This window comes from Doryrhamphus excisus, linkage group LG4, assembly GCF_037039965.1.
Source record: "Doryrhamphus excisus strain RoL-2023G ecotype Guam linkage group LG4, RoL_Dexc_Guam_v1.1, whole genome shotgun sequence".
Lineage (NCBI taxonomy): Eukaryota > Metazoa > Chordata > Actinopteri > Syngnathiformes > Syngnathidae > Doryrhamphus > Doryrhamphus excisus.
The window spans coordinates 21,780,120-21,802,299 of record NC_136360.1 but is presented as its reverse complement, the minus strand read 5'-3'; the positions used below and the strand labels follow the sequence as shown (position 1 = coordinate 21,802,299).

The 22,180-nt window shown below is 43.1% G+C and overlaps 1 protein-coding gene across 3 annotated transcripts in view; it reads left to right on the top strand.

Annotated features, from left to right (window-relative positions):
- Positions 1-22,180, top strand: part of tle2b (TLE family member 2, transcriptional corepressor b) — an 86,114-nt gene that overhangs the window by 52,990 nt on the left and 10,944 nt on the right. Inside the window, exons 6-13 of one of the 3 annotated variants that reach the window (XM_078790381.1) lie at positions 2,204-2,278; positions 3,461-3,638; positions 7,079-7,095; positions 8,993-9,133; positions 13,592-13,645; positions 16,347-16,514; positions 18,881-19,031; positions 21,223-21,392. In XM_078790381.1, the coding sequence (XP_078646507.1) occupies positions 2,204-2,278; positions 3,461-3,638; positions 7,079-7,095; positions 8,993-9,133; positions 13,592-13,645; positions 16,347-16,514; positions 18,881-19,031; positions 21,223-21,392 (954 nt within the window). Of the gene's footprint in view, positions 1-2,203; positions 2,279-3,457; positions 3,639-7,078; positions 7,096-8,992; positions 9,134-13,591; positions 13,646-16,346; positions 16,515-18,880; positions 19,032-21,222; positions 21,393-22,180 lie in introns of all 3 variants that reach the window. The other 2 variants (XM_078790382.1, XM_078790380.1) reach the window with 2 other exon arrangements.

Genomic DNA, 22,180 nt, shown 5'->3' with positions numbered 1-22,180 from the left:
TATGACAAAGGCTTGGTGCAACAGCCACTGTGGAGAACATTTCACAAAATACAAGAAAAACAAACTCCTTACTTATTTTTGGCGCCGTCCACTTACTTACGGAGCAACCTCTCGGGGGCAAGCAGCGTCCAAAAGTTAGTCTGCAGTGACGATGGGAACCTTTCTTAAAGTAAAAGTGGACTTCATCCACAATCCTTCTGGGGCTGCACGGCAATAGAGTGGTTAGCGTGCAGGCCTCACAGCTTGGAGACCCAAGTTCAATTGCACCTTTGGCCATCTCTGTTTGGAGTTTGCAAGTTCTCCTCATGCATGCGTGGGTTTCGTCCCACATTCCAAAAAAAACATGCTAGGTTAATTAGCGACTCCAAATTGTCTATAGGTATGAATGTGAGTGTGAATGGTTGTTTGTCTATATGTGCCCTGTGATTGGCTGGTCACCAAAGACAGCTGGGATAGGCTCCAGCACCCCTGCAACCCTCATGATAAGGTAAGATAAGCGGTAGAAAATGAATGAATGAATGAATGAATGAATGAACAACCCTTCCTTCTTTCTGGGCCTTCTAAAGATATGAAAGCAGGTCATGAATGCATGTAATGCAACACAGCCATTGGGCCTAGAAGGCCGGAAAACTCCAAAAACGTTTTCTGTCCATGCTGTGAGCATGTAGTAACAGCTACATTGATGCTAACATGTTATACTTGGAGTATTTTAGTATAACTTCCTTCCTGGGTGTATCGATGCCACATAGCAACATAGAAAGGAAGGCTACACCTAGCCTCCAAAACTAAAATATGAGGCATGAGGTGTCACTACATCAGTAACGTAGTTCTTGGGTGTAACAATGTCCATAAGAATAATAACAATGTGCTTCATATGCAGCTCACGTGATGGAAATTGAGCCTTGGTGGCGGCGTAGGTGTGTCCTATGACATGCATTCTTAGCTGCCTCTTTTTTTTTTAATCAGTTTTTATATCTTTGGAAAGCAGAAAAGAGTAAGACGTGTGTTCATGTCTCAGATAAGGGTTGCGGATCATGGATGTCATTCCAAAAAAGTGCATTTTTTTTTCCATATATATACTGTAAGTCAGGGGTCGGCAACCTTTATTATGAAAAGAGCCATTTCACCCCCTTGGTCACTAAAGAAAAATAGCCTGGAGCCGTAAAACATAGTATGTTTAAAACAAAATTGGAGGGAATTTGGGGGTATCAAAATAGTTCAGATAAGAAAAAATGAGTTGGAGTACTCTTGCTAGTATTATATTATATATAAATATGTGTAAATTACTGTAAACTTACTTGATACCTGAAGTTTTAATGCCGCTGTTTTTAGATGATCTCTAATTTATTTTTTAGAATTGTCAAATAGCTCTGGGAAAGTATGAAAAGTATTTATAAAGTATTTTCCTACATGTTTACCTCTGAGAGAGAGAACTGAATAGCATCCTGTCTGCTCACCCTCGTGAGTCAGAACTCAGTCAGGATGCATTCATGGACTCACACAAAGTTGGAATTTTTAAAACTTATTACAAAGACGTGCATTTTCTTCACTCGGGTGTTAAAAAAAATATTAAAGCATTGCAAAGGGAGCCACAAGAGCTACATGCGGCTCTGGAGCCGCAGGTTGCTGACCCCTGCCCCAGCTGTAGGTGTTTCTTAAATGAACATTTCAACCACAAGGGGGCAGCACCCCGGCGGGATGTGATTTATAACAAATTAGCTTTTTTTCAGGTCAGAAAATGCTGGCGTTTAGGAATCTGCCTGAGGTCTGTGTAACACTGCAAAACAATGCGAGGGGGACGTGTGCGTCCCCTTTGCGTGCGTGCGCATGCGTGCACGCGTGCGTGCCTGTGTGTGTCAACAGAATACAAATTTGCAGACATGTTTTTTTTGGTCCCAGTGTGAGCATGCGGTGATGAATGTCTCTGGAGACGGGGAGGTCACAGTGCTGTCAGTTTCATCAATATTGACACTGTGTGTGTGTGTGTGTGTGTGTGTGTGTGCACATGCGTGTGACTGATTACATTGGGTCATTGTAGAAACCCGCCAGTATTTTAGTATCCTGTATAGCATGTCTTTGAGATGATTATGCAATGTACGTGCATAATGCGCTTTATTCATGTTGCATTGTGACATAGTAGTGGTGTATTGCAACATGATTCTCTGTATTTAATGTGTGTGTGTGTGTGTGTGTGTGTTTTCAGCACCAGCAACAGGTGGTCCAAGCAGTGGAGCGGGCCAAGCAGGTCACAATGGCAGAACTCAACGCCATCATCGGGGTGAGTCACCTCCATGCACAAACACCCAACAATATTGATTGTCCCCGATTCTGCCCCCCCCCCCCCCCCCCACCACCACCACCACCACCACCACACACACAGTATTGGTCGACATTAATTTAAAAAAAAAACATTCATCCTTCACAATATTGTGGTTCCCTTATTACTCGCTCTATTTAAAAAAATGAAGTAAATAATAAATGACGGCTGTCTTATGGCGTGTTAATTATTAATCATAGAATGATCAATCAAACATATTTGACGTCAAATTTATACGTAGTATTCTGCAACGTAGTATGCATCACAGACATAATATTAGATTACGGTCTGACGAGAAGTTCTCCTCCCATTCGGTGTGGAAGTGGTAAGCTGTAAGCTGTAAGCTGCAGTGATCCTTAGGCATATTTAGGGATTCAACCTAAACCATGTGGCGAGTGACCGATGGCAATTGAAGAGGTGGCCAAAGGGGGGGGGGGGTCCTGGAGCTGAGGCTTGCAGACCTTTACCATTCTCTGGTGGTAGTGGTTTGTAACCCCTAAGAAAAGCAGCAGTTATTTACAGGATAAGCGTTGACATGTAAAGTTGTATTTTGTATGGATTAGATAGGTATGACAAACATTCTAGTCTCCAAGGTGACTCGTCCTAACGTGCCCCCCCAGGAGAAGAGCCTTTCTCACTGGCTGCTCCTTTTGCTGTCTTCCTTTTTCTTCCTTCTTGTTTTCTTATCATATCTGTTGTTGTCTCCCCCGTCCTCTCTGTGCTATAATCCTCCCTCCCTCTGTCCCCCCTTAATTGACCTCCCTCCATCACTTCCTCTGTCATTTCCATCAATCACATGATCTCACCTCCTTCTTTTCATTTCCTCTTTTCCTTCCTGCATTACTAATGATTCCATTTCCTTCGTTTCTCATTCACTTTTCATTCTTTTCACCCGTAATGTTATTCTGCTCATCCCTTCCACTTCCTTCATGTTTTCTTTCCCCACAAACCTAACCTAAACATACCCTAACCTAATATAACCTGAACCTGAACCTGAACCTGACCTACCCCAACCTAACCTAACCATAACCGCCATCTTATTCTGTTCCACAATGGGTGCCTTTCTTCCTAATCACATCTCCCTCTCTGTGTCCCATTACCTTCCTTCCCACCCCCCTTCTCTTTCTCCTGTGGCCACAGCAGCAGCAGCTCCAGCACCTGTCCCACCACGCCCCAGGCATCCCCCTCACGCCGCACCCGTCTGGGTTGTCTCTGGGTGCAGGCGGCTCCGGGCTTCTGGCGCTAACGGGAGCGTTGGGGGTGTCGGCACACCTCGCCTCCAAAGATGAGCGAAACCACCTTGACCCGGAACATCTCCGAGGTAGCAAACAGTAACAACACGCACGCGCTTTACTGTCAAAACACGGTCAAAACTACCATAACACAATACATGCATAACTACCATAACACAATACATGCATAACTACCATAACATAATTTATGCATATCTACCATAACATAATTTATGCATATCTACCATAACATAATTTATGCATAACTACCATAACACAATACATGCATAACTAGCATACCACAATGTATGCATATCTACCATAACATAATTTATGCATATCTACCATAACACAATGTATGCATATCTACCATAACATAATTTATGCATATCTACTATAACATAATGTATGCATAACTACCATAACATAATTTATGCATATCTACCATAACACAATGTATGCATATCTACCATAACATAATTTATGCATATCTACCATAACATAATTTATGCATAACTACCATAACACAATGCATGCATATCTACCATAACATAATTTATGCATAACTACCATAACATAATTTATGCATATCTACCATAACATAATGTATGCATATCTACCATAACATAATTTATGCATAACTACCATAACACAATGTATGCATATCTACCATAACATAATTTATGCATATCTACCATAACATAATTTATGCATATCTACCATAACATAATTTATGCATAACTACCATAACACAATGTATGCATATCTACCATAACATAATTTATGCATAACTACCATAACACAATGCATGCATATCTACCATAACATAATTTATGCATATCTACCATAACATAATTTATGCATAACTACCATAACACAATGTATGCATATCTACCATAACATAATTTATGCATAACTACCATAACACAATGTATGCATATCTACCATAACATAATTTATGCATAACTACCATAACACAATGCATGCATATCTACCATAACATAATTTATGCATATCTACCATAACATAATTTATGCATAACTACCATAACATAATTTATGCATATCTACCATAACATAATTTATGCATATCTACCATAACATAATTTATGCATAACTACCATAACACAATGTATGCATATCTACCATAACATAATTTATGCATAACTACCATAACATAATTTATGCATAACTACCATAACACAATGTATGCATATCTACCATAACATAATTTATGCATATCTACCATAACATAATTTATGCATAACTACCATAACACAATGTATGCATATCTACCATAACATAATTTATGCATATCTACCATAACATAATTTATGCATAACTACCATAACATAATTTATGCATAACTACCATAACATAATTTATGCATAACTACCATAACACAATGTATGCATATCTACCATAACATAATTTATGCATATCTACCATAACATAATTTATGCATAACTACATAACATAATTTATGCATAACTACCATAACATAATTTATGCATAACTACCATAACACAATGTATGCATATCTACCATAACATAATTTATGCATAACTACCATAACACAATGCATGCATATCTACCATAACATAATTTATGCATATCTACCATAACATAATTTATGCATAACTACCATAACACAATGTATGCATATCTACCATAACACAATGTATGCATATCTACCATAACACAATGTATGCATATCTACCATAACATAATTTATGCATAACTACCATAACACAATGTATGCATATCTACCATAACACAATGTATGCATATCTACCATAACACAATGTATGCATATCTACCATAACATAATTTATGCATATCTACCATAACATAATTTATGCATATCTACCATAACACAATGTATGCATATCTACCATAACATAATTTATGCATATCTACATAACATAATTTATGCATATCTACCATAACACAATGTATGCATATCTACCATAACACAATGTATGCATATCTACCATAACACAATGTATGCATATCTACCATAACACAATGTATGCATAACTACCATAACATAATTTATGCATAACTACCATAACACAATGTATGCATATACGATACCACAATGCATGCGTCACCAGCATACCACAATACCAACATAGCTCCTGTATAAGCGTATAGCTACATTTTTGAGACATTTTATGTCATGTTCTCATGTTCATGAGATGATATTTTTTGATTAGAGACCGTATTGGCCAATGTAGCACCCCCTTGGCCATCAGACTGCTGAATGCCAAATAATGCCCCTCTTCCTGCCCCACATGCACACGCAAAACTTTAAATTATTATTTTTTTGTTCTAAATTATTTAAATGAATCTGTACGTTGTTGTTTATATCTGATGTCATCTATTTATTCACCACATTATTATTGTTATTATTTATTATTATACGGGAGCCAGGCAACGGCATTTCGTTGGCAATTTCACTGCTGTGTTATTGTGCAATGTCTATGTCTCCGTCACTATGTATGATGTATGACTATGATGTAGTATGTCTTATTATGTAGTAATACTACAGTAATGAGCTAAACTAAATATTTGTCAGAAAAATAAACAGCTTGAAATAATTCTTTATTAATTAATAATTAAACTGAGGAAAAAGTGAAATAATGTATTGTCCAGTCTACAGATGCACATATTGGGTTATATATGTATATGTATATATATATATATACATACATCTGTATGTACTGTGTGTAGTGTGTACTGTATACCGTATTAAGCATTGTTGATGATTGTGGAGGCTTCATGTTTAATGTCCAGTTTCCCAGGCCCCCACCTTTCTGCTGGATTGTCATGAACAAGGATGTAGCCCTTTCACTGGTGTGTGTGTGTGAGTGACAGGGAGAAAAACTCTGCCTCCTCAGACAGGAGTTGTTTGGTGCCACCTGATGGTGTGGTTGCTCGTGTACATTTCTAGACCCCCTCGTTCAGACCGGGTTTATAGAAAAGGAAGGCCCGCCCTCCATGCTTGATGTTATGAAACATAGTCGCCGAGTCCATAAAGCAGGAAGTACCCTGCTAACTAATAAACAGAGAAATCTGACACATGATTGGAATGCCATCATACGCTACCTGAGCCAGATATCATCGAGCAGCTCACCTTCTGGACCTCATTTGGAGTGTTCAGATTGCTGACTCTGCTGCACCTTTCTCCAATGAACTTCCATTCACCTCCACCGCCCAGCTTATCTCTTTCAGGCTCGCAGCCAAGGGACTCATGAATAAGCGAGGGCTGGGAAGACAGAAAAAGAAAGAAAAGTAGGAGTGGAAGGAGAAAGAGATAGAGATTCTATTTGTACATTACGCATGGTGTGAGTGTTTTGTGGCGAGAAAAGGAGGCGGAGGGAAGATTGGATAAATAACATCTTTATTAGAAAGGAGCAGTCATAGTTCAGCCTAACCTTGGCTGACTGATTCTTGTTGCCTTCATCAACACTGACGTCAACCTTTTTTTCTCCCTTCGCTCTCTCGCTGTCCTCCTGCCTTCCCAGAGGGAGCGCCCAGCAGGGTGAGTACTTGTGTGTCTGTGTGTGTGTCTTTGATAAACCAAATGAAATGGACATGCACACCAGAGTGGCTTTAATACGCTTGGCAATGCTTCTGACTCAAATAAAAATACACCAGTCCACCTCGTTCTCTCGTACAGTCAGCACGCCACATTCACAGATGGAAATCGGAAATCACAAAACTCTATGCATAATGTCAGGTCACTACAATATCCTTGAAGAAACTACAAAGTCAAACCAGCAGTAGAAGGAAGCAGAATGCCATCAGAATTACTACATCATGTCATGCCACCAAGGAGAAAAGGAGCCACTCTAACTCCATCAGTAGCTGCCCTAATGAACAGTAGATATGTGCTGAAACATTACTACACCATGTCATGCCGCCAAGGAGAAAAGGAGCCACTCTAACTCCATCAGTAGCTGCCCTAATGAACAGTAGATATGTGCTGAAACATTACTACATCATGTCATGCCGCCAAGGAGAAAAGGAGCCACTCTAACTCCATCAGTAGCTGCCCTAATGAACAGTAGATATGTGCTGAAACATTACTACATCATGTCATGCCACCAAGGAGAAAAGGAGCCACTCTAACTCCACCAGTAGCTGCCCTCATGCACAGTAGATATGTGCTGAAACATTACTACATCATGTCATGCCGCCAAGGAGAAAAGGAGCCACTCTAACTCCATCAGTAGCTGCCCTTATGAACAGTAGATATGTGCTGAAACATTACTACATTATGTCATGCCGCCAAGGAGAAAAGGAGCCACTCTAACTCCACCAGTAGCTGCCCTCATGCACAATAGATATGTGCTGAAACATTACTACATTATGTCATGCCGCCAAGGAGAAAAGGAGCCACTCTAACTCCATCAGTAGCTGCCCTAATGAACAGTAGATATGTGCTGAAACATTACTACACCATGTCATGCCGCCAAGGAGAAAAGGAGCCACTCTAACTCCATCAGTAGCTGCCTTCATGCACAGTAGATATGTGCTGAAACATTACTACACCATGTCATGCCACCAAGGAGAAAAGGAGCCACTCTAACTCCATCAGTAGCTGCCCTAATGAACAGTAGATATGTGCTGAAACATTACTACATCATGTCATGCCGCCAAGGAGAAAAGGAGCCACTCTAACTCCATCAGTAGCTGCCTTCATGCACAGTAGATATGTGCTGAAACATTACTACATCATGTCATGCCGCCAAGGAGAAATGGAGCCACTCTAACTCCATCAGTAGCTGCACTAATGAACAGTATATATGTGCTGAAACATTACTACATCATGTCATGCCGCCAAGGAGAAATGGAGCCACTCTAACTCCATCAGTAGCTGCCCTAATGAACAGTAGATATGTGCTGAAACATTACTACATTATGTCATGCCGCCAAGGAGAAAAGGAGCCACTCTAACTCCATCAGTAGCTGCCCTAATGAACAGTAGATATGTGCTGAAACATTACTACATCATGTCATGCCGCCAAGGAGAAAAGGAGCCACTCTAACTCCATCAGTAGCTGCCCTAATGAACAGTAGATATGTGCTGAAACATTACTACATCATGTCATGCCACCAAGGAGAAAAGGAGCCACTCTAACTCCATCAGTAGCTGCCCTAATGAACAGTAGATACATATGTGCTGAAACATTACTACATCATGTCATGCCGCCAAGGAGAAAAGGAGCCACTCTAACTCCATCAGTAGCTGCCCTAATGAACAGTATATATGTGCTGAAACATTACTACATCATGTCATGCCACCAAGGAGAAAAGGAGCCACTCTAACTCCAATTTAGCCGTGCGGTAAATTGACCACATTGTCATGTTGCGTATCTTATAAAGCATGTCTTCATCACCTGTCTAAGTCTTTCCTTTTATGTCCTGCTCTGCAGAGTAAGTCGGTGTCGTCGACAGACAGTCAGCCCCCCGAAGAGCGTCAGGGGCCATCAGGTGGCTACGCGTCCTCGCAGGGGGGAGGGGAGGCCAAGAGACGACGCTGCGATGACAAAGAGCCCCTCCCACCACACTCCTATGTAGGTGCTTGTGTTTCTCCTGTAAAAGTATATTATATTAGATGTACATATACACAACATTGTTTCCTCATCATTGTTCTCATCCACCTATTGTTGTGTATAAAATATGTTCACTTTGAAATTGAACTACCGTTATTTTTATGTACCATAAGTTCCGGTGTATACTTTTTTCTTAAACATGAACCCTGCAGCCAATTCAAGGCTAAGTTCTAATCTGTGCCCCAATACAGTGCACCTTGCTGGGCCACAGCAGGTGGCTTCTCCCCCTCTATCCTCTGGTAGTAGTCATTCATGATATTTCATTAGGATTCATCCATTAAGAGCTTTTCTTCCGGTCACACACGCTCTCCTTGCTGGGCCACAGCAGGTGGCTCCTCCCCCTCTATCCTCTGGTAGTAGTCATTCATGATATTTCATTAGGATTCATCCATTAAGAGCTTTTCTTCCGGTCACACACGCTCTCCTTGCTGGGCCACAGCGGGTGGCTCCTCCCCCTCTATCCCCTGGTAGTAGTCATTCATGATATTTCATTAGGACTCATCCATTAAGAGCTTTTCTTCCGGTCACACACGCTCTCCTTGCTGGGCCACAGTAGGTGGCTCCTCCCCCTTTATCTTCTGGTAGTAGTCATTCATGATATTTCATTAGGACTCATCCATTAAGAGCTTTTCTTCCGGTCACACACGCTCTCCTTACTGGGCCACAGCAGGTGGCTCCTCCCCCTCTATCCTCTGGTAGTAGTCATTCATGATATTTCATTAGGACTCATCCATTAAGAGCTTTTCTTCCGGTCACACACGCTCTCCTTACTGGGCCACAGCAGGTGGCTCCTCCCCCTCTATCCCCTGGTAGTAGTCATTCATGATATTTCATTAGGACTCATCCATTAAGAGCTTTTCTTCCGGTCACACACGCTCTCCTTACTGGGCCACAGCAGGTGGCTCCTCCCCCTCTATCCTCTGGTAGTAGTCATTCATGATATTTCATTAGGATTCATCCATTAAGAGCTTTTCTTCCGGTCACACACGCTCTCCTTGCTGGGCCACAGCGGGTGGCTCCTCCCCCTCTATCCTCTGGTAGTAGTCATTCATGATATTTCATTAGGATTCATCCATTAAGAGCTTTTCTTCCTGTCACACACGCTCTCCTTGCTGGGCCACAGCGGGTGGCTCCTCCCCCTCTATCCTCTGGTAGTAGTCATTCATGATATTTCATTAGGATTCATCCATTAAGAGCTTTTCTTCCGGTCACACACACTCTCCTTGCTGGGCCACAGCAGGTGGCTCCTCCCCCTCTATCCCCTGGTAGTAGTCATTCATGATATTTCATTAGGACTCATCCATTAAGAGCTTTTCTTCCGGTCACACACGCTCTCCTTACTGGGCCACAGCAGGTGGCTCCTCCCCCTCTATCCTCTGGTAGTAGTCATTCATGATATTTCATTAGGATTCATCCATTAAGAGCTTTTCTTCCTGTCACACACACTCTCCTTGCTGGGCCACAGCAGGTGGCTCCTCCCCCTCTATCCTCTGGTAGTAGTCATTCATGATATTTCATTAGGACTCATCCATTAAGAGCTTTTCTTCCGGTCACACACGCTCTCCTTACTGGGCCACAGCAGGTGGCTCCTCCCCCTCTATCCTCTGATAGTAGTCATTCATGATATTTCATTAGGATTCATCCATTAAGAGCTTTTCTTCCGGTCACACACGCTCTCCTTACTGGGCCACAGCAGGTGGCTCCTCCCCCTCTATCCCCTGGTAGTAGTCATTCATGATATTTCATTAGGACTCATCCATTAAGAGCTTTTCTTCCGGTCACACACACTCTCCTTGCTGGGCCACAGCAGGTGGCTCCACCCCTCTATCCTCTGGTAGTAGTCTTCATGATATTTCGTTAGGATTCATCCATTAAGAGCTTTTCTTCCTGTCACACACACTCTCCTTACTGGGCCACAGCAGGTGGCTCCTCCCCCTCTATCCCCTGGTAGTAGTCATTCATGATATTTCATTAGGACTCATCCATTAAGAGCTTTTCTTCCGGTCACACACGCTCTCCTTGCTGGGCCACAGTAGGTGGCTCCTCCCCCTTTATCTTCTGGTAGTAGTCATTCATGATATTTCATTAGGACTCATCCATTAAGAGCTTTTCTTCCGGTCACACACGCTCTCCTTACTGGGCCACAGCAGGTGGCTCCTCCCCCTCTATCCTCTGGTAGTAGTCATTCATGATATTTCATTAGGATTCATCCATTAAGAGCTTTTCTTCCGGTCACACACGCTCTCCTTACTGGGCCACAGCAGGTGGCTCCTCCCCCTTTATCTTCTGGTAGTAGTCATTCATGATATTTCATTAGGATTCATCCATTAAGAGCTTTTCTTCCGGTCACACACACTCTCCTTGCTGGGCCACAGCGGGTGGCTCCTCCCCCTTTATCCTCTGGTAGTAGTCATTCATGATATTTCATTAGGATTCATCCATTAAGAGCTTTTCTTCCGGTCACACACGCTCTCCTTGCTGGGCCACAGCAGGTGGCTCCTCCCCCTCTATCCCCTGGTAGTAGTCATTCATGATATTTCATTAGGACTCATCCATTAAGAGCTTTTCTTCCGGTCACACACGCTCTCCTTGCTGGGCCACAGCGGGTGGCTCCTCCCCCTCTATCCTCTGGTAGTAGTCATTCATGATATTTCATTAGGATTCATCCATTAAGAGCTTTTCTTCCTGTCACACACGCTCTCCTTGCTGGGCCACAGCGGGTGGCTCCTCCCCCTCTATCCTCTGGTAGTAGTCATTCATGATATTTCATTAGGATTCATCCATTAAGAGCTTTTCTTCCGGTCACACACACTCTCCTTGCTGGGCCACAGCAGGTGGCTCCTCCCCCTCTATCCCCTGGTAGTAGTCATTCATGATATTTCATTAGGACTCATCCATTAAGAGCTTTTCTTCCGGTCACACACGCTCTCCTTACTGGGCCACAGCAGGTGGCTCCTCCCCCTCTATCCTCTGGTAGTAGTCATTCATGATATTTCATTAGGACTCATCCATTAAGAGCTTTTCTTCCGGTCACACACGCTCTCCTTACTGGGCCACAGCAGGTGGCTCCTCCCCCTCTATCCTCTGATAGTAGTCATTCATGATATTTCATTAGGATTCATCCATTAAGAGCTTTTCTTCCGGTCACACACGCTCTCCTTACTGGGCCACAGCAGGTGGCTCCTCCCCCTCTATCCCCTGGTAGTAGTCATTCATGATATTTCATTAGGACTCATCCATTAAGAGCTTTTCTTCCGGTCACACACACTCTCCTTGCTGGGCCACAGCAGGTGGCTCCTCCCCCTCTATCCTCTGGTAGTAGTCATTCATGATATTTCATTAGGATTCATCCATTAAGAGCTTTTCTTCCCGTCACACACACTCTCCTTGCTGGGCCACAGCAGGTGGCTCCTCCGCCTCTATCCTCTGGTAGTAGTCATTCATGATATTTCATTAGGATTCATCCATTAAGAGCTTTTCTTCCGGTCACACACGCTCTCCTTACTGGGCCACAGCAGGTGGCTCCTCCCCCTCTCTCCCCTGGTAGTAGTCATTCATGATATTTCATTAGGACTCATCCATTAAGAGCTTTTCTTCCGGTCACACACACTCTCCTTGCTGGGCCACAGCAGGTGGCTCCTCCCCCTCTATCCCCTGGTTGTCTTATATTTGGGTCGGTATGGTATTGGGTTGTGTTTAGGATTTTGGCCTCATGAGTCATATACATGATCTCCTTGACAACAAGTAAAGGTTATGTATGAATTTGGTTGACATTTCCCATGACAGCATACGCCACGGGGGCGGGGTGGTGTTATGTTGGGGAGTTTGGCGGCCAATTAGAGCCGTGTTTGGGTTGGCTGGGCTGTGGGGAGCCGGAGGTGAAGCGATGCCAGGGAGAGGCACGGCCAAGGCTGATATAGCGGTAAAGAATTAGACGGCCGTGTGCACAGCGCCCCATATGGAAATCCCAGAGTGAACAACAAGCCCCCCACCCCCACCCCGCCACCCCCACTCCTACTGTTCTTATTCAGCTGCAGACGTGGCCCTGCATTAGTTGTGCTGTGGTGCTGATGTCAATAGAGCATCAGGCCCTGATGATATCAAAGCTGCGTTGCTATGGTGACTAAGTGCCATCCTTCTCGCCCCAGAAAGAAGGGACAGCGAGAGAGAGACAAAGATGTCTAGTGGAAAGTGTGTGTCTGATGGCGAATGAGTGTGTGTGTGTGTGCGCACGTGCATGATCAATGGCGGGCTAGTGTGCCAGCTGAAGTTGAATGGGGAGGGAGGCGAAGAGCAGCCAGTGATATCGACGTTATGGATCGGTGTGCACAATTCAGTCTTTATGATTAAAGTTTTCACTGAAAAGTCACATTTATTTCTCTTTTGAAAATAGAACTTTTTTTTTTTTGTTTCTCGCAGGACAGCGATGGAGACAAAAGTGAGGACAATCTGGTTGTGGACGTATCCAATGAGGTATACGCTAACAGATCAACACACACCTAGCAAATATCCACCACAATATCATTTTACATAATAATCATCATCATGGGGATTGTGATATTTGAATACATAACAAGCGGGGGTGCCTCCCAAAACTTATATAATACTAATACGCTTTAACTTTTCATAGCTACTTTTTCAAATGTAGATGTAATTGTAGTAGGTGCACTGTATTGACGCACACGCTCCGAGCAGCCGATGTGATGCCATGGAGGTCTCTGGCAAACCTTTTGTACTTTTCAAACATTTCAGGTGGCTGATAAGGTTGACATTTATTCAAGTTGCCCGAAACCAGATTGTTCTGGTCTGGGAAGGGGGTGGAAACCTACCACACATTCATTCTGGATCCTGGTAGGACACAAAGATGGCGAAAACAGCACTTTTTTTGACAGGTCAACTTTTGAAAGTTTTTTTTAAGTTCTGCGGCTGTCATTTTTTTAAAAGTTGCTGAAACTTCATTGTTCTGGCCTGGGAGATGGTGGAAACCTACCACACATTCATTGTGGGCCCTGGTAGGACCTAGAGCAGAGGTAGGGAACCTATGGCTCGGGAGTTAGGTATGGCTCTTTTGATGACTGTATCTGGCTCTCAAGCATTTCTTACCACAATAAAAATGTATTTTTGCTAACATTTTAAAGTAAACCATCACAGAAATGACTGTTAAAAATAATATTCAAACTTTTTTATGCATTTTAATTCGTCCATCTATTTTCTACTGCAATACGGCCGACCATATCCATCTTTCCTGATATTTTCCAGGTCAAACACCAAAACTCGATTATTACTAGGTAATGCTGTAGTCTTCCTCGGTCATTAAGATGTCAAAAAAACATGTACATGCTACAAAATGGTTCCAACACAGACAACGACACCACCCAAGAGCACAGTAGCAACATGTAAACCAGACAACCGTCTATGGGTGAACATTGGCATGTTGTTGTGGTAGTAATAGTGCAATCATCCGTCCATACAAATATGGGATGATTGGGCAATGAAGGGGGGGTAAGAAGGAGGACAACAACTCCAAACTAGACTCCTAACCGACACAAGACCAGCGCCATGAAGCGAAAGTAACCGAAAGTAGCCAGCGAGGCTACCTGCAGCCACTGGTCCCAAGCAGGATGGATGCCTTTCCCCCATCAGGTGTCCAAACCTGAAACTCAGTGTCATTACGATAAACAGCAGTTGCCATGGAGAAGTCCATGGTGGGCCCAAGGAAGCGAAACAGCAGATGTCTGTGAAGAAATAATGGAGGATCAACACGACATGGTTAGCCATGCTGGGGATGCGGACATCCAGATTAAGAATATTGTTTGGGTTAGTTCGGGGAACCACATTCCAATAAACCGGACCACTCTAGTGCCCATTCTGGTCTCTCAATTGATCCAACTGCCTTTGTAAAGCCGAAATCTTCTCCAAGATGGCATCCTTGTTGTGATTGGCAGTCACAGTCAGAGTGTGAACGGCTTTGCCAACAAATCAGCTGTGGGCCAACTCAATCCGCTGCCTTCATCATACGAATCCTGCGATACACCAGGAAAGTGCCCAATCCAATCAGCAACAGACCTGTTATCATGGTCCCGAATAGGTAGACGTCTTCCATGTCCCTGTCCATCACGGACCTGACGTTGTACGTTCCGTCAGGGCAGGCAGGTTCACCTGAACCTGAGCTTCTCGTCGAGAAGATCGTGTCAATTGCATGGAGAGACCAGTTGATCAATTCCATGATTTGGGTTTTTGGACAACAGTGCAGAAAGAGGCTCTTAGTATAAGACGAGGCTGAACAAGACATCGAGTGGTTAGCGCGCAGACCTCACAGCTAGCAGACCGGGGTTCAATCCCACCTTCGGATATCTCTGTGTGGAGTTTGCATGTTCTCCCTGTGCATGCGTGGGTTTTCTCCGGGTACTCCGGTTTCCTCCCACATTCCAAAAACATGCTAGGTTAAATGTCGATGGAAGTGTAGTTTGTGCACACCTGGAGGTAAGAAGGACTGGACCAATCAAAAATCAATATCATATATCAATATCATGTCATTGCTGCTAGTGTCATTGTGCGATACCACTCATGTGGTCCGATACTGTCCGATACACAGTCAAATTCAGGACGGTATAGGCGATACCGATGCGATACAAATGTTTGGTGTAAATTCACCAACGATCTGTCAAATCTGAGACAGTCATGAATGACATATCATAGCATAAATAATACAAGACTTTATGAATTTACTGATGAACTCAATAAATCCCAGCCAGTAGACCGTGGACTGATTGTAGTCATCAGCAGTAGAAAGTTTCAGGAAAATGTCAGTTCCTGACTACAAAAGGGAGAAAAGACTTACTGATTTGACATCATAGTGTCAGCCTCATCATTATTGTACCCCTAATTTTGACATAGCACGACAAAGCATAAATAAAGCTCCCTGGTTCTGATCCAGCAGACAAGTGTGTGTAGCAGCGTCTACATCTATGTCAGTGCTACTCAGTGCGACCCGGCCAGAAGTGCTAACTGAAGCACAAGCCGCGAGTCCTGTGCTGGAGTGTAATGGTGACATCATCTCCAACTTCAACACGGACAGTATCTGCTGAGTCGTGGATGTGCCAGGAGATGCTGAGCCACCAACTGTGATCCAATCCCGTTCGTTTGAACACTTCCTTCATTCTCTTCTCTTCAGGAGCCAAACTCTCCAGCGGGAAGCCCGCCCCATTCTCCTCGAGGGAACGGTTTGGACCGGGCCCCCGCCCTAAGGAAAGACCTCCCGGGCTCTTCAGCCCCAGCAGAGGGGCCCACCACCCCAAACCCCTGTAGCCCCGCCCCAGGAAAGGCCAAAGATCCCACACAGGCAAGTGCTTTTCACAAGCTAAGCGTGTGAGATGTATCATACAGGTGCCTTTAGAAAGATGATATTGATCACTTTTATCTTAACTGTGCATGATCATTATTTTATTTTATTCACACACCACATTCTCTTGGAGAAACCTACTAAATTAGTCAAAAGAATCTCCTCCCATATTCTCTGTTAGGGTGTCCCGGACACCAGATTGGCTCAGTGAAAACCAGACCAGACGAGAAAAGCATGACATCTACCAATCTGATTTCTACTACGTTACACTCTTGCCCATTCTGTGTGTACGCCCACAGCCCCGCCTCCACCCACCCAGACAAAGACACTGGATCTCACTTTCCAATAAGATACACAAAAGTACAGTAGTTACTGAGGAGCTAAGGTACAGTAAAGTCTCGTTATATCGATATCGGTTATAACGAATTACTGCTTATTACGATACTATTTTCATTTCCCGGCAAATTTCTAGTCTTTTATGATATAATTAGTTCCGTTAGTACGATACCCGGTTATTATGATAATCCGGTTACTACGATGCCCTTTTCATCTCCCGCCAGCCAATTTGGTCTGCTTATATCGATACAAAAGCAGCTTAAATCAATCTTTGCTTAAGGATTTCCATACCAAAAAAGAACACGGCGAACGGCTGCTTCCAGTCAACTTTATTTTTCACACTTCCACCACCAGAGCGCAGCACACACACACACCGATTCCCGCACTTCCTGGTTCACAGGTCATGCTCAACCGTGGTTATAACCGTGTTCTTTTTTGGTATTGAAATCCTTAAGCAAAGATTGATTTCAATACTATAGAACAATGTCGAGTGTATTATTGCCCACTTTTAATGCAGTTCGGCGCAGGATCGGATATATCGACAGTCCGGTTATATCGATATTTTTTCCGACTCCCGACAATATCGATATAACGAGACTTTACTGTACATCCATTTAGAGTAGTTACTGAGGAGTTATGGCACATCAATTTACAGTAGTTACTGAGGAGCTATGGCACATCCATTTTGTGTACGTAGTTACTAGGGAGCTAATACACGTCCATTTAGAGTAGTTACTGGGAGTTAATACACGCCCATTTAGAGTAGTTATTGATGAGTCAGAGCATGTCTATTTAGAGTAGTTACTGTTGAGCTCAGGTACATCAATTTAGAGTCGTTATTGGGAGCTAATATGTGTCCATTTAGAGTAGTTACTGATGAGCTATGACACATCCGTTTTGAGTAGTTAATGACGAGCTAAGGCATGTCCATTTAGAGTACTTACTGAGGAGCTGCGGCCCATCCATTTAGAGTAGTTACTGGTGAGCTATGACACATCCGTTTTGAGTAGTTACTGGTGAGCTAAGATATGTCAGTTTAGAGTGGTTACCGAGGAGCATTGGGGCGTCCGTTTAGAGTAGTTACTGATGAGCTAAGGCACTCGTTTATGATGACCTAAGGTACGTCCATTTAAAGTACTTACTGAGGAGCCAAGGCACATTCATTTCGAGTAGTTACTGGGGAGCTAAGGCACGTTCATTTAGAGTAGTTACTGGGGAGCTATGTATGTCCATTTAGAGTAGTTAATGATGAGCTAAGGCACGTCCATTTAGAGTACTTACTGAGGAGCTGCGGCCCATCCATTTAGAGTAGTTACTGGTGAGCTATGACACATCCGTTTTGAGTAGTTACTGGTGAGCTAAGATATGTCAGTTTAGAGTGGTTACCGAGGAGAATTGGGGCATCCATTTAGAGTAGTTACTGGTGAGCTAAGGCTCTCGTTCATGATGACCTTAAGTACATCCATTTAAAGTAGTTACTGAGGAGCCAAGGCACATTCATTTAGAGTAGTTACTGGGGAGCTAAGGCACGTTCATTTAGAGTAGTTACTGGGGAGCTATGTATGTCCATTTAGAGTAGTTAATGACGAGCTAAGGCATGTCCATTTAGAGTACTTACTGAGGAGCTACGGCCCATCCATTTAGAGTAGTTACTGAGGAGCTAATCCAGATGTAGTGAGTAGCGGTTAGGGTTAAGTAGGTCAGTTCCCAAGTAGCTACTGTCATTTTGTTTACCTTATTGTAAAATGTTATCAGAGACTGCATGACTGACAAAAGGGCTCATGCCGTTCATGCCGATGTTCTATGGAACAGAAATGCACACAGTGAACCATCTTCCTGCCTGGTGGGAGGCGAGAGATGAGGAAAACAGACGCATGCACATGGCAATATGTTGATTATCCACTTGATCTTCATTTGTTGTGTGGTTCATTCAGTTATTATCATTCAGTGCCCTCAAGATTTTATGGCCCTCTTGTCTGTGTGAGCTGTTTTTATTGTTTTTCTATGTTGTTATTGTTGGATGTCTACAGATGGACAAGTCCCAGTCGCCGATGTCAAAGTCCAGCACCCCATCCCCATCCCACCGTGAGGCACTTACCCCAGGAGCTCCTGGAGGGCCGGGTCCCAGCACTTCCTGCCTACGTCTGGTCAGCAAAGCGGCGTCCGCGGCGGACCCGCTCGGTGAGATTTCTTTCATCCGTTTGTTTACCTTTTGATGGTAAAATCCTGGCACCATCGTTACCAGTCAGCAGTAGTTGGCTGGTAGTTCCTCATCTCCCCAACCTTTTCCCATATTCCTTACTTCATTAGCTTCTAACTCGGTTCAAGTAAAAACGTAGCCGACCCGGACTCCGGACCAATCGCAGCAGAGTAGACGTAGTCAGGGAGCAGGCTGTGTAATCCAAGAGGAGAAGAATGCAGATTTACCTGGAACACTACTTCAGATGTACAGACTAGGGTCTGGTATTAGTCCAAACACATTGGAATAGCAGGGACATGTAGTATTGTGGTCACTTGTCATGACACAAAACATTCAGACATTAGCTTACATGACTTTACCTTAACACCTATCTCTGCTGTTTTTAAAGGGAGCATTGGGCATCTGACCGTACAGATTTGAGCCATATCTTGACCATCAAAATAAAGCAAAAGTTAACCTTAAAATCTTGTCTCCTGACACCCCTACGAGAAAGCCCTAAACAGGGTTTCTATGCTCTAACTCGGAAAATATTCCATTTATTAACATTGAATAGTATATCACGGTCAGGTCTGGAACCAATTAGCCACCATAAACGAGAGTTGAGCAATGTGTTGTAAACAAAAATAATAGGAATGTTAAGGTGACTTTAGGGGTGTTAAAACACATGTTTACAAAGCAGGGAAGTCACAAGATGTCGTGCCACAAGATATTGCGAGATGAAAATGTAAGATTTATCCTGTCTTGTGAAAAATAAATAAATCCTGACGGTCATCGCTGAGACGTTTGGTGGGTAATGTAAATACAAACGGAACAGTGCAAAAAGGTGTGCGTTCACAGAAAGTCATGGCAAAAGAAATGCTGCTTGTTAACACAGTTGAAAAGCCAGCATTTCGGGAAATGCTGCAAATGTTAGACAGCGCAAATTGGGTTTGAGAAAATACTTGTCAGAAATGACAATTCAAATGATCAACAGTGAAAAATGACATATTAATTCTGTTATTAAGATATTTTTTATGATACAGTATTTTTATTTGTTACGTATTATAACATTAGTCATTGATTGTGTCTCCAAAAATGTTGACAATTTTTCACACTTCCACCACCAGAGCGCACACACACACCGATTCCCGCACTTCCTGGTTCACAGGTCATGCTCAACCGTGGTTATAACCGTGTTCTTTTTTGGTATTGAAATCCTTAAGCAAAGATTGATTTCAATACTATAGAACAATGTCGAGTGCATTATTGCCCACTTTTAATGCAGTTCGGCGCAGGATCGGATATATCGACAGTCCGGTTATATCGATATTTTTTCCGACTCCCGACAATATCGATATAACGAGACTTTACTGTACATCCATTTAGAGTAGTTACTGAGGCATTATGGCACATCAATTTACAGTAGTTACTGAGGAGCTATGGCACATCCATTTTGTGTACGTAGTTACTAGGGAGCTAATACACGTCCATTTAGAGTAGTTACTGGGAGTTAATACACTCCCATTTAGAGTAGTTATTGATGAGTCAGAGCATGTCTATTTAGAGTAGTTACTGTTGAGCTCAGGTACATCAATTTAGAGTCGTTATTGGGAGCTAATATGTGTCCATTTAGAGTAGTTAGTACTTACTGAGGAGCTACGGCCCATCCATTTAGAGTTACTGGTGAGCTATGACACATCCGTTTTGAGTAGTTACCGGTGATTACCGAGTGGTTACCGAGGAGCATTGGGGCGTCCGTTTAGAGTAGTTTTAATGCAGTTCGGCGCAGGATCGGATATATCGACAGTCCGGTTATATCGATATTTTTTCCGACTCCCGACAATATCGATATAACGAGACTTTACTGTACATCCATTTAGAGTAGTTACTGAGGAGTTATGGCACATCAATTTGCAGTAGTTACTGAGGAGCCTCTTCTCGTCTCCTTCTCCTGTACCCAACGTACCCAATGTCGTGCATCGTCAGTGTGTTATAGTGCCCCACTGACATCTAACATGAGCAGCATCGCACCCCTATAGCGCTTCCTAGTTAGCCGTGAAGGGGACACAGTGGGTCAAATAGAGTTGAATAAAAAGACTTCATCATTCTTATCATACCCTCTTGTTATGTCCTCTCCTCCTTTCCTTCCTTCCTTCCTTCATTCTTTCCTTACTTCTTTCCTCCCTCCACCAGCACTCCGCAGCCCCATGTCTGTGCCCCCCGGTTCATACCCGGCTCATTTTGGCGTGGTGTCCCACGCAGGACTGAACGGCGAGCTAGCCAGCCCGGGAGGGTTTGGCGGGGCCTTGACTCTCTCGCCCCAAATCAGCGCAGCAGCCAGCGCCTACACCCGAAGTCCCATGGTACGTCATGACCGCATCACTTTCTGACTGGCCCGTCTGTCATTGGGTGTTTTTCCACCGAGGGCCACATTCTGTGGATGGGGGCGGTGTCACTTTTTTTATTCATTCATTTATAACAAAGACTAAAAAAAACTTTATTTGCTTTTACATTTGGACACCCCCCCCTTGTATGTTTTCTTTCTTTTCATTTTGACATACGGTAATTCCTTCTTGATTGAGGTTAATTGGTTCAAGACCCGACCGTGATAAGTAGACTTCCTTATGAATGGAATATTTTAGTAGTTATGGCATGGAAAACATATATACAATGTACAAATTATTTTTTTTAATATTATTAGACGCTCCTTGTTTATGAAGTATATAGTGACGTGACGTGAATGTAATTTCAAAATGCAAAATTGTGTGTGAATTCTGGAAATGCTGACGTCAAACTAAAATGCCGCACTCGATGTTGCCAGACTCAAACGTGTAGCTAGCATGCTAACACCTGCCCCCTGACATGCTGACGCCAGGCTGAAACGCTGTAGTTAGCATACTAACTGGGTTAACACCTAGCACGATAACAGTAAGTGTCAATATAAGATCCATCTGTCTTCTATGCCACTTATATGTGGCCCGTCAATATAAGATAATACTTTAAAAAATGGCTAAAATGCTAGCGTGCTAGTGCATACTAGCAATGGAAACATGCTAACACCTAAAACAAATCCACTGTCTATGTAAGTTTATACTTTTGAATACAGTATAAAATAAAAAATAAACTAAAAATAATTGATTTCTCTTCAATC